At 42.1% G+C, this 18083-nt stretch overlaps 1 protein-coding gene across 4 annotated transcripts in view; it reads right to left on the reverse strand.

The window, feature by feature from the left end:
* The window catches only part of MYO5C (myosin VC), a 117908-nt gene that overhangs the window by 23506 nt on the left and 76319 nt on the right, over positions 1-18083 (reverse strand). For 3 of the 4 annotated variants that reach the window (XR_003796006.1, XM_029238890.1, XM_029238889.1), the window contains exons 32-35: positions 15764-15932; positions 12470-12557; positions 2301-2399; positions 653-807 (exon numbers count right to left, since the gene is read on the reverse strand). Coding sequence is in view for 2 of the 4 variants with exons in the window: in XM_029238890.1 (XP_029094723.1) it covers positions 653-807; positions 2301-2399; positions 12470-12557; positions 15764-15932 (511 nt within the window). In the remaining 2 variants the exon portion in view is untranslated. The remainder of the gene's footprint in view (positions 1-652; positions 808-2300; positions 2400-12469; positions 12558-15763; positions 15933-18083) is intronic. The other variant, XR_003796007.1, reaches the window with a different exon arrangement.

The raw sequence follows: 18083 nt of genomic DNA on the forward strand, positions 1-18083 counted from the left end.
TCTTCCCTTTTCCTAGAGTATTTAAAATAGGATTTAATTGCTTATGACTTTTCTAGAACACATATTTTACTAAAAGTGAGATAGGACTTCCCCAACTAAAAAAATTACATATATCTCAAAATCAAACATTACTTCCCGTTTGGAAGGGGAATGAAGAATAATGGATCTATATTTTACTGGTCCCTTATATATAGCTTATCTTCGTTTCTGGGCTGAGAATAAAAGTACATACTGTGGTTTTATAAGGGGGAATTACATAAATGCCAAGGGAAGAGATGAGTAATTTTTCAGTCCTTCCCATTCCTTGGCATTCACACTTGTTATCTGGATAGACACATACTCCTTGCAGCCAGCCCCTCTTTGCAGCCCTGGGGGACAGAAGTGGTGGGGTGGTGGCTACCAGGCTGTAGTCTTGCAGGTAAGGATTTGGGGTCCACTGGCAGATCCCCATCCTTAGGGCTCTCTGACCTAAGTTGTCTTTTCCTAACAGCTTGGATTCTTTTCCTGATTGGGCCTCTGACTGGTTTGAGGAATCATGTGGTTGACCAAAGACTGGAGGTGAAGGATGGGAAAAGTACGGGCATCTGGTCATTCCCACAGGTGTTCCTAAAGTAGCCATGATACCAACGGCCATGTCAAAGGTAGTTCCTACCTTAACCGCCTGCTTGATACCATTAATGGTGCTGTTCATGAGGGACTTGAGCATGTTGGCGTCATTTAGAGAGTCTGCGTAGCGTACACACATGAACAGGATGTGAGCTGGCAGCCCGGGGATCATGTTCACCACCACACCGCGGGGCTTCAGGTCTGGAGCAGAGAGAGTCAGTGAGGATTACAGCTGATGATCAGCTCTCCCGATAAGGAACCTATAATGATGGGGCAGGGGTCGTCTGCTTTTCTGTACTTGATGCAGTGCCTGAATGCATAGGGGTGTCTTTTCCCTTTGAGGAGTTCAGGCTGACGGTTTTCTTGGCAAAAATATATATGCAGGTGCCACCTGCTTCTCTTACTTCTCATTTGCAAAGTACCTTCTCTTTTCTAAGGTTGCATAAAGGGCAGAATTTCTTATCTCCAAGGTAACAGAGGAACCCCAGTTCCATGCACCCTCACTTCAGCCTCTATGATGAGGATGGAATATGACCTCAGCAATCACATGCATCTGCCTTGAATAGAGAAAACAGGTACAGAGCAGTCCTGCAGAGGAGGACCAGCTGGTCTTGAGGAGAGGAGAATGGCTGGAAGGCAGAGTGGGAATGAAGGGAAGATAGAAACTTTATAGAACAAGTTAAAATAAGCAAACATGGGGCTCCCCTGGTGGCGCAGTGGTTGAGAGTCCGCCTGCCGATGCAAGGGACACGGGTTCATGCCCCGGTCCGGGAAGATCCCACATGCCGCGGAGCGGCTGGGCCCGTGAGCCATGGCCGCTGAGCCTGCGCGTCCGGAGCCTGTGCTCCGCAATGGGAGAGGCCACAACAGTGAGAGGCCCGCGTACCGCAAAAAAAAAAAAAAAAAAAGCAAACACAGACCTCCCCATGTCTGCATTAAGATAGGGGAACAAAGAGGCCCCACAGCTGTGCACCAGTCAGGGTGGAAAGGAAAGGGTAGGGGTGCTCATGTCCTCTGAGGGGAGTCAATTAGGACAAGAGGAGTAAGGCTACATATGGGCTTTCTGCTTTGAGATGTTACAACCCACTGATAGGGAGGCAGCTTTTATCCTTTTCCGTGGAAAACCATGTGGTTTTCATGGTGAAGACAGTCTAGTAAGATTGTTTCTAAGACCACCAACCCTAGAGTATGCCCACTGGGAGATTCCTGTAACTGAGATGTGGCTGGAAAGCCTCCACCGTACTGCCTTCAAATAAATTTCTCAGCAGAAGTCAGATGGAACAAAGGAACCACAATTACTTTTTCCATGGCTCCTGTGCTGAGACACAAAGATGAGGAGATGTGTCTTCTACCCTGACCATGTGATGAGACTTGGGAAGAGGTTAGGGCAGCACTTCTCAACTGAAGGCAAGGTACCCCCAGAGGGCATCTGGCAATGTCTGGAGGCATTTCTTATTGTCGTGGCTAGGGGTTGCTACTGGCTTCTACAGAATAGAAGCCAACGACACTGCTCAATATTCTACAGTGCAAAGCCCCTCCCCACCCCAAACAAAGAATTACGTGGTCAACAGTGGTGAGGCTGAGAATAAGCAGTGGAGGAAGAAGAGGAAATACCCCTGCCCAAGACCGTAGCAATGGCTGATGCTCAAGTTCTCAAAGACAGAGCGAAAATTCAGAGTTCCAGGTTTCACTACCAAGAATGAGGTTTTGGATGAGCTTGGCCTCATCTTCTCTCTTGTATTCCAGCATTCCAAGGTACTCCTTGGGTCCTGAGGACAGGTGCACATCATTGGCTGTAGGCAGAGGCAAACAAACAATCAACTAAATACACAAAAACAACTTTCACCAGCATTATCATGAGACTACTCTGTCTCTTTCCGTCCCATACTGGCTGGTTTGCCCATGAACTCCTGTGGCTTTCTGATAAATGCAAACTTTATTAAATCCTGAAGAATTTCTTCTGGTAGTGATTCTTATCTGTGAGTATATCAATGAGTACAGCTGCTGGTATATATCCTCATGAGCACCTGGTATATATTGAGCACAGTGGGGATATGAAAACAATCCAAGATGATGCTCTTGCCTTCAGGACACTGACATTACAGTTAAAGAAATGAGATTCACAAAACATGTGGTGTGCAAAACACCAAACTGCATGATCCCAAGGTGGCTGACCTAGCTTCCTATGTGCCATCACAAGGTGCCACAAACTCAGTAGCATAAAGCACAATTTTTAAAAAAATATAATTAAAAAAGTTTCACATTTCTGGAGGTCATAGACTGAAATAGATCTTACACTGCTAAAATCAAAGTGTCAGCAGAGCTGTGTTGCTTCTGGAGGCTCTAGGGGAGAACTCATTTCTTGCCTTTTCCAGCTTCTAGAGGCTGCCCACATAATTTGGCTTGTGGCCACATCACCCTGACCTCTGCTTCTATCACCACATCTTTCTCTCTCTGCTTATATTGTCATATCACCTTCTCTCACCTTGTCATTCGTGCCTCTCTTATAAGGTCTTCTGTGATTACTGTACATTGAATCCACCTGGATAATCCAGGCGACTCTCCCCAACTCAAGATCCTTCACTTAATCACATCTGCAAAATCCCTTCTGCCATGTAAGGTAACATATTCACAGGCTCTGGGGAGTGGGACATGGACATCTTTGGGTGGGCCACAGTCTGCCCTCTGGTCCCCAAAGATTCATGTCCATTCTGAGAGGAGGAGATGTACACAGAAGCATAGGTTAGAGAGTCAGAAAGACTTTAAAGATGCCATGCTGCTGAATTCAAAGATGGGGGAAGAAGCCCATAAGTCAGTAAAAGTGGGTGGCTTCTAGAAGAAGGAAAAGGCAAGAGAACAGAATCTCCCCCTAAAGCCTACAGAAGCCCTGCTGACATGTTGACTTTAACCCTGTGAAGACCATTTTGAACTTCTGACCTCTAGAACTGTAAGACTTGTGTTTCATTAAGCCACTAATTTTATGGTGATCTGTTAGGCAGCCGTAGGAAATAAATACAGGGGACATAAGACATTACACATAGGTAGGTTGGAACTGTTGAAAAATTCTCCTTGAAGGAGGCAGCGCTCCAGTTGGGCCAAGAAAAGTGAGTAGGCTCTGATGGATGAAAAAGAAGATAACCCAGGTAAAGAGTTAACAGAACTCTCTTCTACTGCATGAGAGTCTGTCCTGTTGACTTACTAGCTCTGTTTCCTTGGAGACTGATAAAGGTAGAATGTTAATTGTTTTACTAAGCAGCCTGCTTATGCTAAGAATAACCTCTGATTGCTGAACTGCATCTGGACTGGGAAGAACAATAAATGAAGCAGAAATACATGATAAGAACATCATACTTTGGGTATTCTTAAGTGTGGTCACTTGTACCTGACCATACTCCTTGGGAGCTAGTGCCACCTATGGAGTGTCCAAAAGGTACTGGCTTCCTGACCACAGCCATGTGAATGAGCTTGGAGACAGACACTGCAGCCCCAGCTAAGCCTTCAGATGACTGCATCCCTGCTGATGACTTCACTGCAACTCAGAGCGAGGACCACCCAGCTAAGCCACTTATGGATTCTTGACCTTCAGAACTGTGTTTTTCTTTTACATCTTTATTGGAGTATAATTGCTTTACAATGGTGTGTTACTTTCTGCTTTATAACAAAGTGAATCAGTTCTATATATACATATGTTCCCATATCTCTTCCCTCTTGCGTCTCCCTCCCACCCTCCCTATCCCACCCCTCCAGGCGATCACAAAGCACCGAGCTGATCTCCCTGCGCTATGCGGCTGCTTCCCACTAGCTATCTATTTTACGTTTGGTAGTGTATATATATCCATGCCACTCTCTCACTTCGTCCCAGCTTCCCCTTCCCCTTCCACATGTCCTCAAGTCCATTCTCTACATCTGCATCTTTATTCCTGCTGAATTTTGGGATAGTTCGTTATATGATGATAGATACATGATACAGGAAGGAAAGCTGATGTATTCCACTTTAGACACACTGGGTTGGAGGTGATAATAGAAAGGTGAAGGAGTAGTCTTAGAGGCAAAAAGGGACTGGGACTCAGGAAAAGTGAGGAATGGCAGGTGGATTTTGGAAGTCCTTATGTAGCGATGGCAGTTCCTTCATTCATTCCAACAATGGGGACACCACTGGGCAATGGGAAGGACAGACATGGTCTCTGCCCTCATGAGGGCAGACTGACCCTTATCATTAATTATTGAAGCGGAAAGATCCTCATTTTGGTTTTGGACATATTAAATGTGAGGTGAGAGCTGAATAAATAATAGTAAAGGAGCTCTTCAAAGAAAGGAATATAGTAAAAAGAACAGAGAACTGAAGATACAGCCTTAGTGATAACGGTTGGGAGGAAGAAGCAATACTGAACAAAAGAGTAAAGGGAGTTAGAAGAGAGAAGTCAGAAAAGTTCAGTGACACAGAAGCGGATGAAGGGAGAGAGAACTTCAAGATGGCAGAGAAGTAAGACGTGATCACCTTCCTCCCCACAAATACACCAGAAATACATCTACATGTGGAACAACTCCTACAGAACACCTACTGAATGCTGGCAGAAGACCTCAGACTTTCCAAAAGATATATATATATAAATTTTTTCCTTTTTCTCTTTTTGTGAGTGTGTATGTGTATGCTTCTTTGTGTGATTTTGTCTGTATAGCTTTGCTTTTACCATTTGTCCTAGCATTCTGTCTGTCCATTTTTGTTTTTGTTTTTTTGTATAGTTTTTAGAGCTTGTTATCATTGCTGGATTTGGTTTTTTTTTTTTTTTTTTTTGCAGTACGCGGCCCTCTCACTGTTGTGGCCTCTCCCATTGCGGAGCACAGGCTCTGGACGCGCAGGCTCAGCAGCCATGGCTCACGAGCCCAGCCGCTCCGCACATGTGGGATCTTCCTGGACCGGGGCACGAACCCGTGTCCCCTGCATTGGCAGGCAGACTCTCAACCACTGCACCACCAGGGAAGCCCTGTATTTGTTTTTTGGTTTGGTTGCTCTCTTCTTTCTTTCTTTTTTTTTAAAATACTTTTTAATTTTTTAAAATTTTTAATAATTTATTTTAATTTTTTATTTTAATAACTTTTTTTCTTTCTTTCTTTTGTTCTCCCTTTTCTTCTGAGCCGTGTGGCTGACAGCATCTTGGTGCTCCAGCCAGGTGTAAGGCCTGTGCCTCTGAGGTGGGATAGCCGAGTTTAGGACATTGGTCCACCAGATACTTCCCGTCTCCATGTAATATCAAACGGCAAAAGATCTCCGAGAGATCTCCATCTCAACGCTAAGACCCAGCTCCACTCAACGACCAGCAAGCTACAGTGCTGGACACCCTATGCCAAACAACTAGCAAGACAGGAACACAACCCCACCCATTAGCAGAGAGGCTGCCTAAAATCATAATAAGGTCTCAGGTACCCTAAAACATACCACTGGACGCAGTCCTGCCCACCAGAAAGACAAGATCCAGCCTCATCCACCATAACACAGGCACCAATCCCTTCCACCAGGAAGCCTACACAACCCACTGAACCAACCTTACCCACTGGGGGCAGACATCGAAAACAACAAGAACTATGAGCCTGCAGACTGTGAAAAGGAGACCCCAAACACAGTAAGTAAGTTAAGCAAAATGAGAAGACAGAGAAACACACAGCAGATGAAGGAGTAAGGTAAAAACCCACCAGACCAAACAAATGAAGAGGAAACAGGCAGTCTACCTGAAAAAGAATTCAGAGTAATGATAGTAAAGATGATCCAAAATCTTGGAAATAGAATGGAGAAAATACAAGAAACATTTAACAAGGACCTAGAAGAACTAAAGCAAACAATGATGAACAACACAATAAATGAAATTAACAATTCTCTAGAAGGAATCAATAGCAGAATAACTGAGGCAGAAGAATGGATAAGTGACCTGGAAGATAAAATAGTGGAAATAACTGCTGCAGAGCAGAATAAAGAATGAAAAGAACTGAGGACAGTCTCAGAGACCTCTGGGACAACATCAAACATACCATCATTTGAATTATAGGGGTCTCAGAAGAAGAAAAGAAAAAGAAAGGGACTGAGAAAATACTCGAAGAGATTATAGTTGAAAACTTCCCTAATATGGGAAAGGAAATAGTCAATCAAGTCCAGGAGGCACAGAGAGTCCCATGCAGGACACATCCAAGGAGAAACATGCTAGGACACATATTAATCAAACTTTCAAAAATTAACATCAAAGAAAAAATATTAAAAGCAGCAAGGGGAAAACAACAAATAACATACAAGGGAATCCCCATAAGGTTAACAGCTGATCTTTCAGCAGAAACTCTGCAAGCCAGAGGGAGTGGCAGGACATATTTAAAGTGATGAAAGGGAAAAACCTACAACCAAGATTACTCTACCCAGCAAGGATTTCATTCAGATTCGACAGAAAAATTGAAACCTTTACAGACAAGCAAAAGCTAAGAGAATTCATCACCACCAAACCAGCTTTACAACAAAGGCTAAAGGAACTTCTCTGGGCAGGAAACACAAGAGAAGGAAAAGACCTAAAATAACAAACCCAAAACAATTAAGAAAATGGTAATAGGAACATACATACTGATAACTACCTTAAATGTAAATGGATTAAATGCACCAACCAAAAGACATAGACTGGCTGAATGGATACAATAACAGGACCCGTATATATGCTGTCTACAAGAGACCCACTTCAGACCTAGAGACACATACAGACTGAAAGTGAGGGGATGGAAAAAGTTATTCCATGCAAATGGAAAGCAAAAGAAAGCTGGAGTAGCAATTCTCACATCAGACAAAATAGACTTTAAAACAAAGACTATTACAAGAGACAAAGAAGGACACTACGTAATGATCAAGGGATCAATCAAAGAAGAAGACATAACAATTGTAAACATTTATGCACCCAACATAGGAGCACCTCAATACATAAGGCAACTGCTAACAGCCATAAAAGGGGAAATCGACAGTAACACAATCATAGTAGGGAACTTCAACACCCCGCTTTCACCAATGGACAGATCATCCAAAATGAAAATAAATATGGAAACACAAGCTTTAAATGATGCATTAAACACGATGGACTTAACTGATATTTATAGGACATTCCATCCCAAAAAAAACAGAATACACTTTCTTCTCAAGTGCTCATAGAACATTCTCCAGGATAGATCATATCTTGGGTCACAAATGAAGCTCTGGTAAATTTAAGAATATTGAAATTGTATCAAGTATCTTAACCAACCATGACTATCAATTACAGGGAAAAAATCTGTAAAAAATACAAACACATGGAGGCTAAACAACAAACTACTAAATAACCAAGAGATCACTGAAGAAGTCAAAGAGGAAATCAAAAAATACCTAGAAACAAATGACAATGAAAACACAATGACCCATAACCTATGGGATGCAGCAAAGGCAGTTCTAAGAGGGAAGTTTATAGCAATACAATCCTACCTTAAGAAATAAGAAACATCTCAAATAAACAACCCAACCTTACAACTAAAGCAATTAGAGAAAGAAGAACAAAAAAACCCCAAAGTTAGCAGAAGGAAAGAAATCATAAAGATCAGATCAGAAATAAATGAAAAAGAAATGAAGGAAACAACAGCAAAGATCAATAAACTAAAAGCTGGTTCTTTGAGAAGATAAACAAAATTGATAAACCATTAGCTAGAATCATCAAGGAAAAAAGGGAGAAGACTCAAATCAATAGAATTAGAAATGAAAAAGCAGAAGTAACAACTGACACTGCAAAAATACAAAGGACCATGAGAGATTACTACAAGCAACTGTATACCAATAAAATGGACAACCTGGAATAAATGAACAAATTCTTAGAAAAGCACAACCTTCCGAGACTGAACCAGGAAGAAATAGAAAATATAAACAGACCAGTCACAAACACTGAAGTTGAGACTGTGATTAAAAATCTTCCAATAACCAAAAGCCCAGGACCAGATGGCTTCACAGGTGAATTCTATCAAATATTTAAGAGAAGAGCTAACACCTGTCCTTCTCAAACTCTTCCAAAATATAGCAGAGGGAGGAACACTCCCAAACTCATCCTACGAGGCCACCATCGCCCTGATACAAAAACCAGACAAAGATGTCACAAAGAAAGAAAACTACAGGCCAATATCACTGATGATCATAGATGCAAAAATTCTCAGCAAAATACTAGCAAACAGAATTCAACAGCACATTAAAAGGATCATACACCACGATCAAGTGGGGTTTATCCCAGGAATGCAAGGATTCTTCAAAATATGCAAATCAATCAATACGATAAACCATATTAACAAATTGAAGGAGAAAAACTATATGATCATCTCAATAGATGCAGAAAAAACTTTCAACAAAATTCAACACACATTTATGATAAAAACCCTCCAGAAAGTAGGCATAGAGGGAACTTACCTCAACGTAATAAATGCCATATATGACAAACCCACAGCCAACATCATTTTCAATGGTGAAAAACTGAAACCATTTCCTCTAAGATCAGGAACAAGACAAGGTTGCCCACTCTCACCACTATTACTCAACATAGTTTTGGAAGTTTTAGCCACAGCAATCAGAGAAGAAAAAGAAATAAAGGGAATCCAAACCAGAAAAGAAGAAGTAAAACTGTCACTGTTTGCAGATGACATGATACTATACATAGAGAATCCTAAAGATGGTACCAGAAAACTACTAGAGCTAATCAATGAATTTGGTAAAGTAGCAGAATACAAAATTAATGCACAGAAATCTCTTGCACTCCTATACACTAATGATGAAAAATCTGAAGGTGAAATTAAGGAAACACTCTCATTTACCATTGCAACAAAAAGAATAAAATATCTAGGAATAAACCTACCTAAGGAGACAAAAGACCTGTATGCAGAAAATTATAAGACACTGATGAAAGAAATTAAAGATGATACAAACAGATGGAGAGATATACCACGTTCTTGGATTGGAAGAATCAACTCTGTGAAAATGACTCTACTACCCAAAGCAATCTACAGATTCAATGCAATCCCTATCAAACTACCAATGGCATTTTTCACAGAACTAGAACAACAAATTTCACAATTTGTATGGAGACACAAAAGACCCTGAATAGCCAAAGCAATCTTGAGAAAGAAAAACGGAGCTGGAGGAATCAGCCTCCCAGACTTCAGACTATACTACTTAAAGCTACAGTAATCAAGACAGTACGGTACTGGCACAAAAACAGGAATATAGATCAATGGAACAGGATAGAAAGCCCAGAGATAAGCCCACGCACGTACTGTCACATTATTTTTGATAAAGGAGGCAAGAATATATGATGGAGAAAAGACAGCCTCTTCAATAAGTGGTGCTGGGAAAACTGGACAGCTACACGTAAAAGAATGAAATTAGGACACTCCCTAACACCATACACAAAAATAAACTCAAAATGGATTAAAGACCTAAATGTAAGGCCAGATACTATCAAACTCTTAGAGGAAAACATAGGCAGAACACTCTATGACATAAATCACAGCAAGATCCTTTTTCACCCATCTCCTAGAGATATGGAAATAAAAACAAACAAATGGGACCTAATGAAACGTAAAAGCTTTTGCACAGCAAAGGAAATCATAAACAAGACCAAAAGACAACCCTCAGAATGGGAGAAAATATTTGCAAATGAAGCAACTGACAAAGGATTAGTCTCCAAAATTTACAAACAGCTCACACAGCTCAATAACAAAAAAACAAACAACCCAATCCAAAAATGGGCAGAAGACCTAAATAGACATTTCTCCAAAGAAGATGTACAGATTGCCAACAAACACATGAAAGAATGCTCAACATCATTAATCATTGGAGAAATGCAAATCAAAACTACAATGAGATATCACCTCACACCGGTCAGAATGGCCATCATCAGAAAGTCTAGAAACAATAAATGCTGGAGAGGGTGTGAAGAAAAGGGAACACTCTTGCACTGTTGGTGGGAATGTAAATTGATACAGCCACTATGGAGATCAGTATGGAGGTTCCTTAAAAAACTAAAAATAGAACTACCACACGACCCAGCAATCCCACTACTGGGCATATACCCTGAGAAAACCATAATTCAAAAAGAGTCATGTACCAAAATGTTCATTGCAGCTCTGTTTACAATAGCCAGGACATGGAGGCAACCTAGGTGTCCATCATTGGATGAATGGATAGAGAAGATGTGGCACACATACACAATGGAATATTACTCAGCCATGAAAAGAAATGAAATTGAGATATTTGTAGTGAGGTGGATGGACCTAGAGTCTGTCATACAGAGTGACGTAAGTCAGAAAGGAAAAACAAATACCATATGCTAACACATATATATGGAATCTACGAGAAAAAAAAAAGGTCATTAAGAACCTAGGGGTAAGATGGGAATAAAGATATAGACCTACTAGAGAATGGACTTGAGGATATGGGGAGGGAGAAGGGTAAGCTGTGACAAAGTGAGAGTGGCATGGACATATATACACTACCAAACGTAAAACAGATAGCTAGTGGGAAGCAGCCGCATAGCACAGGGAGATCAGCTCGGTGGTGTGGGGGTGGGATAGGAAGGGTGGGAGGGAGGGAGATGCAAGAGGGAAGAGATATGGGAACATATGTATATGTATAACTGATTCACTTTGTTATAAAGCAGAAACTAACACACCATTGTAAAGCAATTATACTCCAATGAAGAGGTTAAAAAAAAAAAAAGAGCCATGTACCACAATGTTCACTGCAGCTCTATTTACAATAGCCAGGACATGGAAGCAACCTAAGTGCCCATCAGCAGATGAATGGACAAAGGAGATGTGGCACATATATACAATGGAATATTACTCAGCCATAAAAAGAAACAAAATTGAGTTATTTGTAGTGAGGTGGATGGACGTAGATTCTGTCATACAGAGTGAAGTAAGTCAGAAAGAGAAAAACAAATACCATGTGCTAACACATATATATGGAATCTAATAAAGAAAAAACAAATGGTTCTGAAGAACCTAGGGGCAGGACAGGAATAAAGATGCAGATGGAGAGAATGGACTTGAGGACATGCAGAAGGGGAAGGGTAAGCTGGGACAAAGTGAGAGAGTGGCATGGACATATATACACTACCAAATGTAAAATAGCTAGCTAGTGGGCAGCAGCCACAAAGCACAGGGAGATCAGCTCAGTGCTTTGTGACCACCTAGAAGGGTGAGATAGGGAGGGTGGGAGGGAGACGCAAGAGGGAGGGGATATGGGGATATATGTATAGCTGATTCACTTTGTTATACAGCAGAAACTAACACACCATTGTAAGGCAACTGTACTCCAATAAAGATGTAAAAAAAAAAAGAAGCGGGTGAAGGAAAGAAAGGCAGAGGGTCCTTTTCCCAGGAGCTCATGAGGACACTCAGTGTGCAGTTCAGTCCATATTTAGGACTGCTGTCCAGCTTCTTAGTTGTCTACTTCTTTTTTCTAATAGAAACTGGGATATTGATTCCATGTCACTGAGAGAGGAAATAAATTTTAAAGCCATTAAATTTGAAACTTTTTCACAGTCTCATTTTTACAAGGAGAGAGCTAACAGAGAAAGAGGTTAAAAGTAGTCATTCCAGGGTGTCCCTTACAATTGCACGAGCATATCTGGTATCATCTGAGAGGTGGTGAGCTATCTTCCTGCCTTGAAGGATCCTTCCATTAGCCCATCACTGAGCCCCAAATCCACCAGTTGAGACCCATTCCTTTGGTTTTCAAATTCTTTGGACCACATCAGGAAATAACATGTCAACACATGTGGACCTTAGCTGAAAGTTCAAAAAATAGGAAACTGAATGCTATTTTTCCTACCTTTTTCAATTGTCTTGGTTAGAGTCTTCACTTGATCTTGTAACTTTTTAATCACTCTGTCCTTCATGTCTAACACTTCTTCAAGATCCTACAGAAATCAAAAGAAACAAGGACATGAGCTCAGAAGCGTCTTAACCTATTTTTTAAAATTTATTTTTAAATTTATTATTTTATTTTTGGCTGTGCTGGGTCTTCATTTCTGTGCGAGGGCATTCTCTAGTTGCAGCAAGCCGGGACCACTCTTCATCACGGTGCGCGGGCCTCTCACTATCGCAGCCTCTCTTGTTGCGGAGCACAGGCTCCAGACGCGCAGGCTCAGTAGTTGTGGCTCACGGGCCTAGTTCCTCCGCGGCATGTGGGATCTTCCCAGACCAGGGCTCGAACCTGTGTCCCCTGCATTGGCAGGCAGATTCTCAACCACTGCACCACCAACGAAGCCCCTTAACCTATTTTTTGATAATAGCTTTACTGAGCTATAATTCACATACCAAACAGTTCACCCATTTGAAGTGTACACTCAATGGTTTTTAGTATACTCAGTTGTGCAACCATCACTACCATCTAATTCCAGAATATTTTCATCACATGAGAAAGAAATATGTAACTTTTAGCTGGCACCCCTTTGTCCTCCTATTCCTTTCTAGCCCTTGGCAACCACTAATCTACCTTCTGTGTCTACATATTTGCCTGTTCTGGACATTTAATATACATGGAATCATACAATATGTGGCCTTTCATGTTTGGCTTCTTTCAGTTGGCATAATGTTTTCAAGGTTCATCCATGCTATAGCAGGTATCAGTAGTTCACTCCTTTTCGTGGCTGAATAATATCCTATTGTACGGATAGACCACAGTTAACTTGATCTAATTTTCCCTTAATAAATTAATGCCCATTGTAGAGAATTTAAAAATATGCATGTGTGCAAATGGGCTCTCTGGATGTCAGAAGCTGCAGGTGGAGAAACTTCAGAGATTTGGGTCCTGGCTTTGCGTCTCCTTCCTGATAAGGGGGTGGCCCAGCCTATGCTGAATTTGGCTCAAGAACCAGGAGAGTCTTGGATGCCTACAAATATTTCCTATAAAGGGCAGAGAGTGTTTAGGTTCTTCCTGAATTCCAAGGGCTTTGACACAGAAAGGATTCAGGCTTCTCTGCTCCAGCAATGCCTACCACGCAGTCAGTCACTGCAGCTTGGGCTCTCGGGTGACTCTCAGAGCCAAGGGAAGTTGTGCTGTGTCTACTCAGTGGCCACCTGTCCCCACTACAGTTCTGTGTCTCTGTTAAACACATGAGGAACTTTATCTGGCCTTACAAGTGGGGAGGTGGGTACAGTTTCTTCCTTTCTATTTCAGCCTATTTTATAATATATCTAATAATAAAAGAGTTACCCATCAATCCTGGAGAACTTGGAGGAAATCACTGTTCACATTTTGATTTATTTCATTCTTATTTTCCCCCTCATATGGCACATATACATTGTATAAAATTGGGTCATACTGCATGTAAAGTTTTACATCCTATGTTTCTCTCTCATTATATTGCAGGTATTTCCCTCCGTCATTGATAATATACCAAACTGTCATTTTAATGGCTAAGTCATATGATACATAATCACTTAATCTACCCACTACTGTTGGACATCCTTTTATTTACTTATTTTTTCTGTGACTAATAACACTATTAGTCTCATTTGTGGGCAAAATCGCCACCTAAGATATAGAAATTATATTCTTTTGTTGCATATTCATCTATTCACTTGTAACACTGAGGCTACTGACTGGTTCAGGAATAGTGTGTTAAAACGAACACGTAGATATGACTGGTCCCCAGCTCCATGCACTGGGGAAGAAACAGGTCCAGCCCTTCCCTGCCTGGGAGGAGAGCCATACACACGAGGTGGGGGGGCCCCTGAGGAGGGGCACTGAGTGGGACCTCACTCCTCCCGCAGCATCAGAAACAAACTCACACAAATCCCACACAACTCAGGGATTGACAACACCCAGAGCCACATGCTCACAGCTGAGTGAAGGCTCACACAGGACAAGATGTGCAACACACATGATCACCCACCTACCCTCTCCCTCACCACTGGCTCCTGCTGGGACCCCAGGGACACACACGCAGACACAGTGGCAGAAGGTGGGACAGCCTCTCACATTTAGCAGGCAGTTTCTTATCCAGTGTGATCTGAGAAACTTATTCTCTGAGAAAGGTGTACCCCCCCTCAAAAAAGATGGTCATCATCCAGGTGCCCTGACTGGAATGTGTTACTTCCTATTAAATGTTAAACTCTGTGGATTCCTCTTCAAACTTAAATCCTGACATGGCAAAATGTGATTTTACCCTATCATGTATTTTTCTTGTGAGATAGGAAATGGGGGACCCTGACGACAGGGAGCAGGGCCTGTGGACATGTGCAGGCTGACCAATGCCTGGGTGAGCCCTCCCCTGGTCATGGTCTTGGAGGTTGCCAGGCCAGGAAGGGGCCTGTGAGCATCCACCACCCAGGAAAGCACCCAGTCTGCTACTTTGGTGCTTCTCATTCTTGTGGGTTTCACACACCAATAAAATTTCAAAAGAATTGCTGGAAGCTGACAGAGTTGCCAAATATCATTTTGACAAGGGCATTGACAATCTGATGAAGATTTTCACAAGTTAAAAAGTTAGTCATCGGCTTCCCTGGTGGCGCAGTGGTTGAGAGTCCGCCTGCTGATGCGGGGGACACGGGTTCGTGCCCCGGTCCGGGAGGATCCCACATGCCGCGGAGCGGCTGGGCCCGTGAGCCATGGCCGCTGAGCCTGCGTGTCCGGAGCCTGTGCTCCAAAACGGGAGAGGCCACAACAGTGAGAGGTCCGCGAACCGCAAAAAAAAAAGTTAGTCATCTACTATCATGATCATTGCATAGAAGAACATTTTGACTCTGAAAACTGCAGGAAGGGCACACACCCCCATAAGCAAGCAGAGGCCTTTGTTGAGGTAAGCTCTGCTCAGAGAAGGTCACACATCAGCCTATCACCCTCAAGGTGCTCTGGGCCAGGGCGTCGTCATCTCAGATGGGTGCCGTCCGTGGGACGGTGCTCAGGTCCTCACCACCCGTCCTCTCTCAGCCGACGTCAATCCCCAGGCTCCCCTGAGGCAGCTGTAACCTCAGAGACCACCTGTCCTTTGAGATAAGGAAACAGACTGCTCTGGTGGGAGGCAGATGCTGCTCATCGGATGCTTTAGGTGGCCTGACCCCCTTCAGTGATGCCTGCATATGCAGGCATCACTTATCAACAAGTGACAAAACTCCTCACCCCGTGCTCCACAGTGAGGTGAGATGCTTCCTGCCGGAAACTACTCTTGACTTCACTTTCAGTTTCAAATTGTTTCCTCAAGTGCTCGCTGGCCTCCTGCATTTCTTGAATCTTATCCATCAGCTTCTCTTTCTCTTTGGTATGCACTTCATTTGGGGCTCCTATGGTTCTGAGAAAAGGATTAGGAAATTTTGGTATCAGTTTGACCGTCATGGAAATGTCTCTCATTGTCACATCAAGCAGTGATATTTCCAAAGATGGCAAAATACTTTGGCCACTTCATGTGTAAAGCAAGTGGTACCTGAAGAGGGGAGTGCTCAAAGTGGGAGGAAGAGATCAGGGTTCGTGGGGTATAAAAGTCCACGTCTGCTCCAGTCTCCTTAACCTGATAAGAAGTTCCTGTCCCCACCTGCCTATACCCTTTGACTCCTCCCACAGGACGTCCATACCCACTTACACCGTTATGACCAAAAGCTCGATAATTATCTCCTTTGTGAAAAGACTGGGAACAGGTACTCCAAAACCCAGCGATCAGAGATAGAAGAAAAACCCATCCAAAGAGTTCCAAAATGGTGCTCACCACTTTCCTACTGTTTTGGGCCCTCATTTGGCCCCAATCCTACCAAAGAAGTCACATGATGAAAAATGCTCTCTGGGACACAGAGTGTCCATTTACTGTTCTTAAAATCAAGTATCTCAAGGACTTTTAAACTGGAATGGAACACTGATGACAAATTTGACATCTATTCCCCCGATGATTTCAATAATAACATGGGAGTCAATTTTAACCTGATGAGGATGACTGTGAATAAAACTCACAGTGAAGAAGTCAGGGTAACTGACTTCTCTGAAGGTTATAAAGTTTTACAAAATATTTTTACCATACAAAACTGCAATCTAATCTAAGTTATAAAAATATGATTTGATATAAGCAATGTTTTGTGGTATGGGAAAACATTAGGATATAAAATGGTACCTTACTAATGAGTGTGAGACTCTAAAACTGTAATTCTAACTTGAGTTACGTATAAATAAGTAAATCTATATTTTATTACAAAAGCACTGAATTAAAATAGCTTCAAAAACATTTTTAGAAAAGGGACCCCTCTTGCACTGTTGGTGTGAATGTAAATTGATACAACCACTATGGAGAACAGTAATGGAGGCTCCTTAAAAAACTAAAAATAGAACTACCATGTGACCCAGCAATCCCACTACTGGGCATATACCCTGAGAAAACCATAATTCAAAAAGAGTCATGTAACAAAATGTTCATTGCAGCTCTATTTACAATAGCCAGGACATGGAAGCAACCTAAGTGTCCATCAACAGATGAATGCATAAAGAAGATGTGGCACATATATACAATGGAATATTGCTCAGTCATACAAAGAAATGAAATTGAGTTATTTGTAGTGAGGTGGATGGACCTAGACTCTGTCATACAGAGTGAAGTCAGTCAGAAAGAGAAAAACAAATACCGTATGCTAACGCATATATATGGAATCTAAAAAAAAAATGGTTCTGATGAACCTAGGGGCAGGACAGGAATAAAGACATAGATGTAGAGAATGGACTTGAGGACATGAGGAGGGGGAAGGGTAAGCTGGGACAAAGTGAGAGAGTAGCATTGACATATATACACTACCAAATGTAAAACAGATAGCTAGTGGGAAGCAGCCACATAGCACAGGGAGATCAGCTGGGTGCTTTGTGACCACCTAGAGGGGTGGGATAGGGTGGGTGGGAGGGAGAAGCAAGAGGGAGGATATATGAGGATATATGCACACAGGCAGCTGATTCACTTTGTTATACAGCAGAAACTAACACACCATTGTAAAGCAATTATACGCCGATAAAGATGTTAAAAAAAAAACCCAAAAAACAAAAAATCCCATCATTTTTAAAAAAGTATCTCAACAAGCTGGTGGCAAAACATTTTCCTCACAAGGCTCTACCAGGCCCTCTGTTGGTCAGGATGTAATCTGGGGGGGGTTTATCGATGAAGATTCTCTATCAACATGGATTTTAAGCCTTACCCTAAGTGGTCTGCTGAGAGAGAAACTGTTCTCTTTCACAGGATCTTATGTTATCAATTTTTTCTGAAGAGATAATTCATGTGTATGGCATAATATTCTAGGGGTATAACAGTCTACACAGTGAAAAGTAAATGTCCTCCCTCCCCTATGCACCAGCCACCCAGTTACCCTCCCTGCAGGCAACCAATGTTTTGTTTCATTTCTCATACACTCTCCCAGAGAAGGGTGTGTGTGTGTGTACACAAGTATTTCTTTTCTTCACACTTGAATGCTAACAAATT

This window comes from Monodon monoceros, unplaced genomic scaffold, assembly GCF_005190385.1.
Source record: "Monodon monoceros isolate NGI ecotype Baffin Bay Population unplaced genomic scaffold, NGI_Narwhal_1 Super_Scaffold_21, whole genome shotgun sequence".
NCBI classification, from domain to species: Eukaryota; Metazoa; Chordata; class Mammalia; order Artiodactyla; family Monodontidae; genus Monodon; species Monodon monoceros.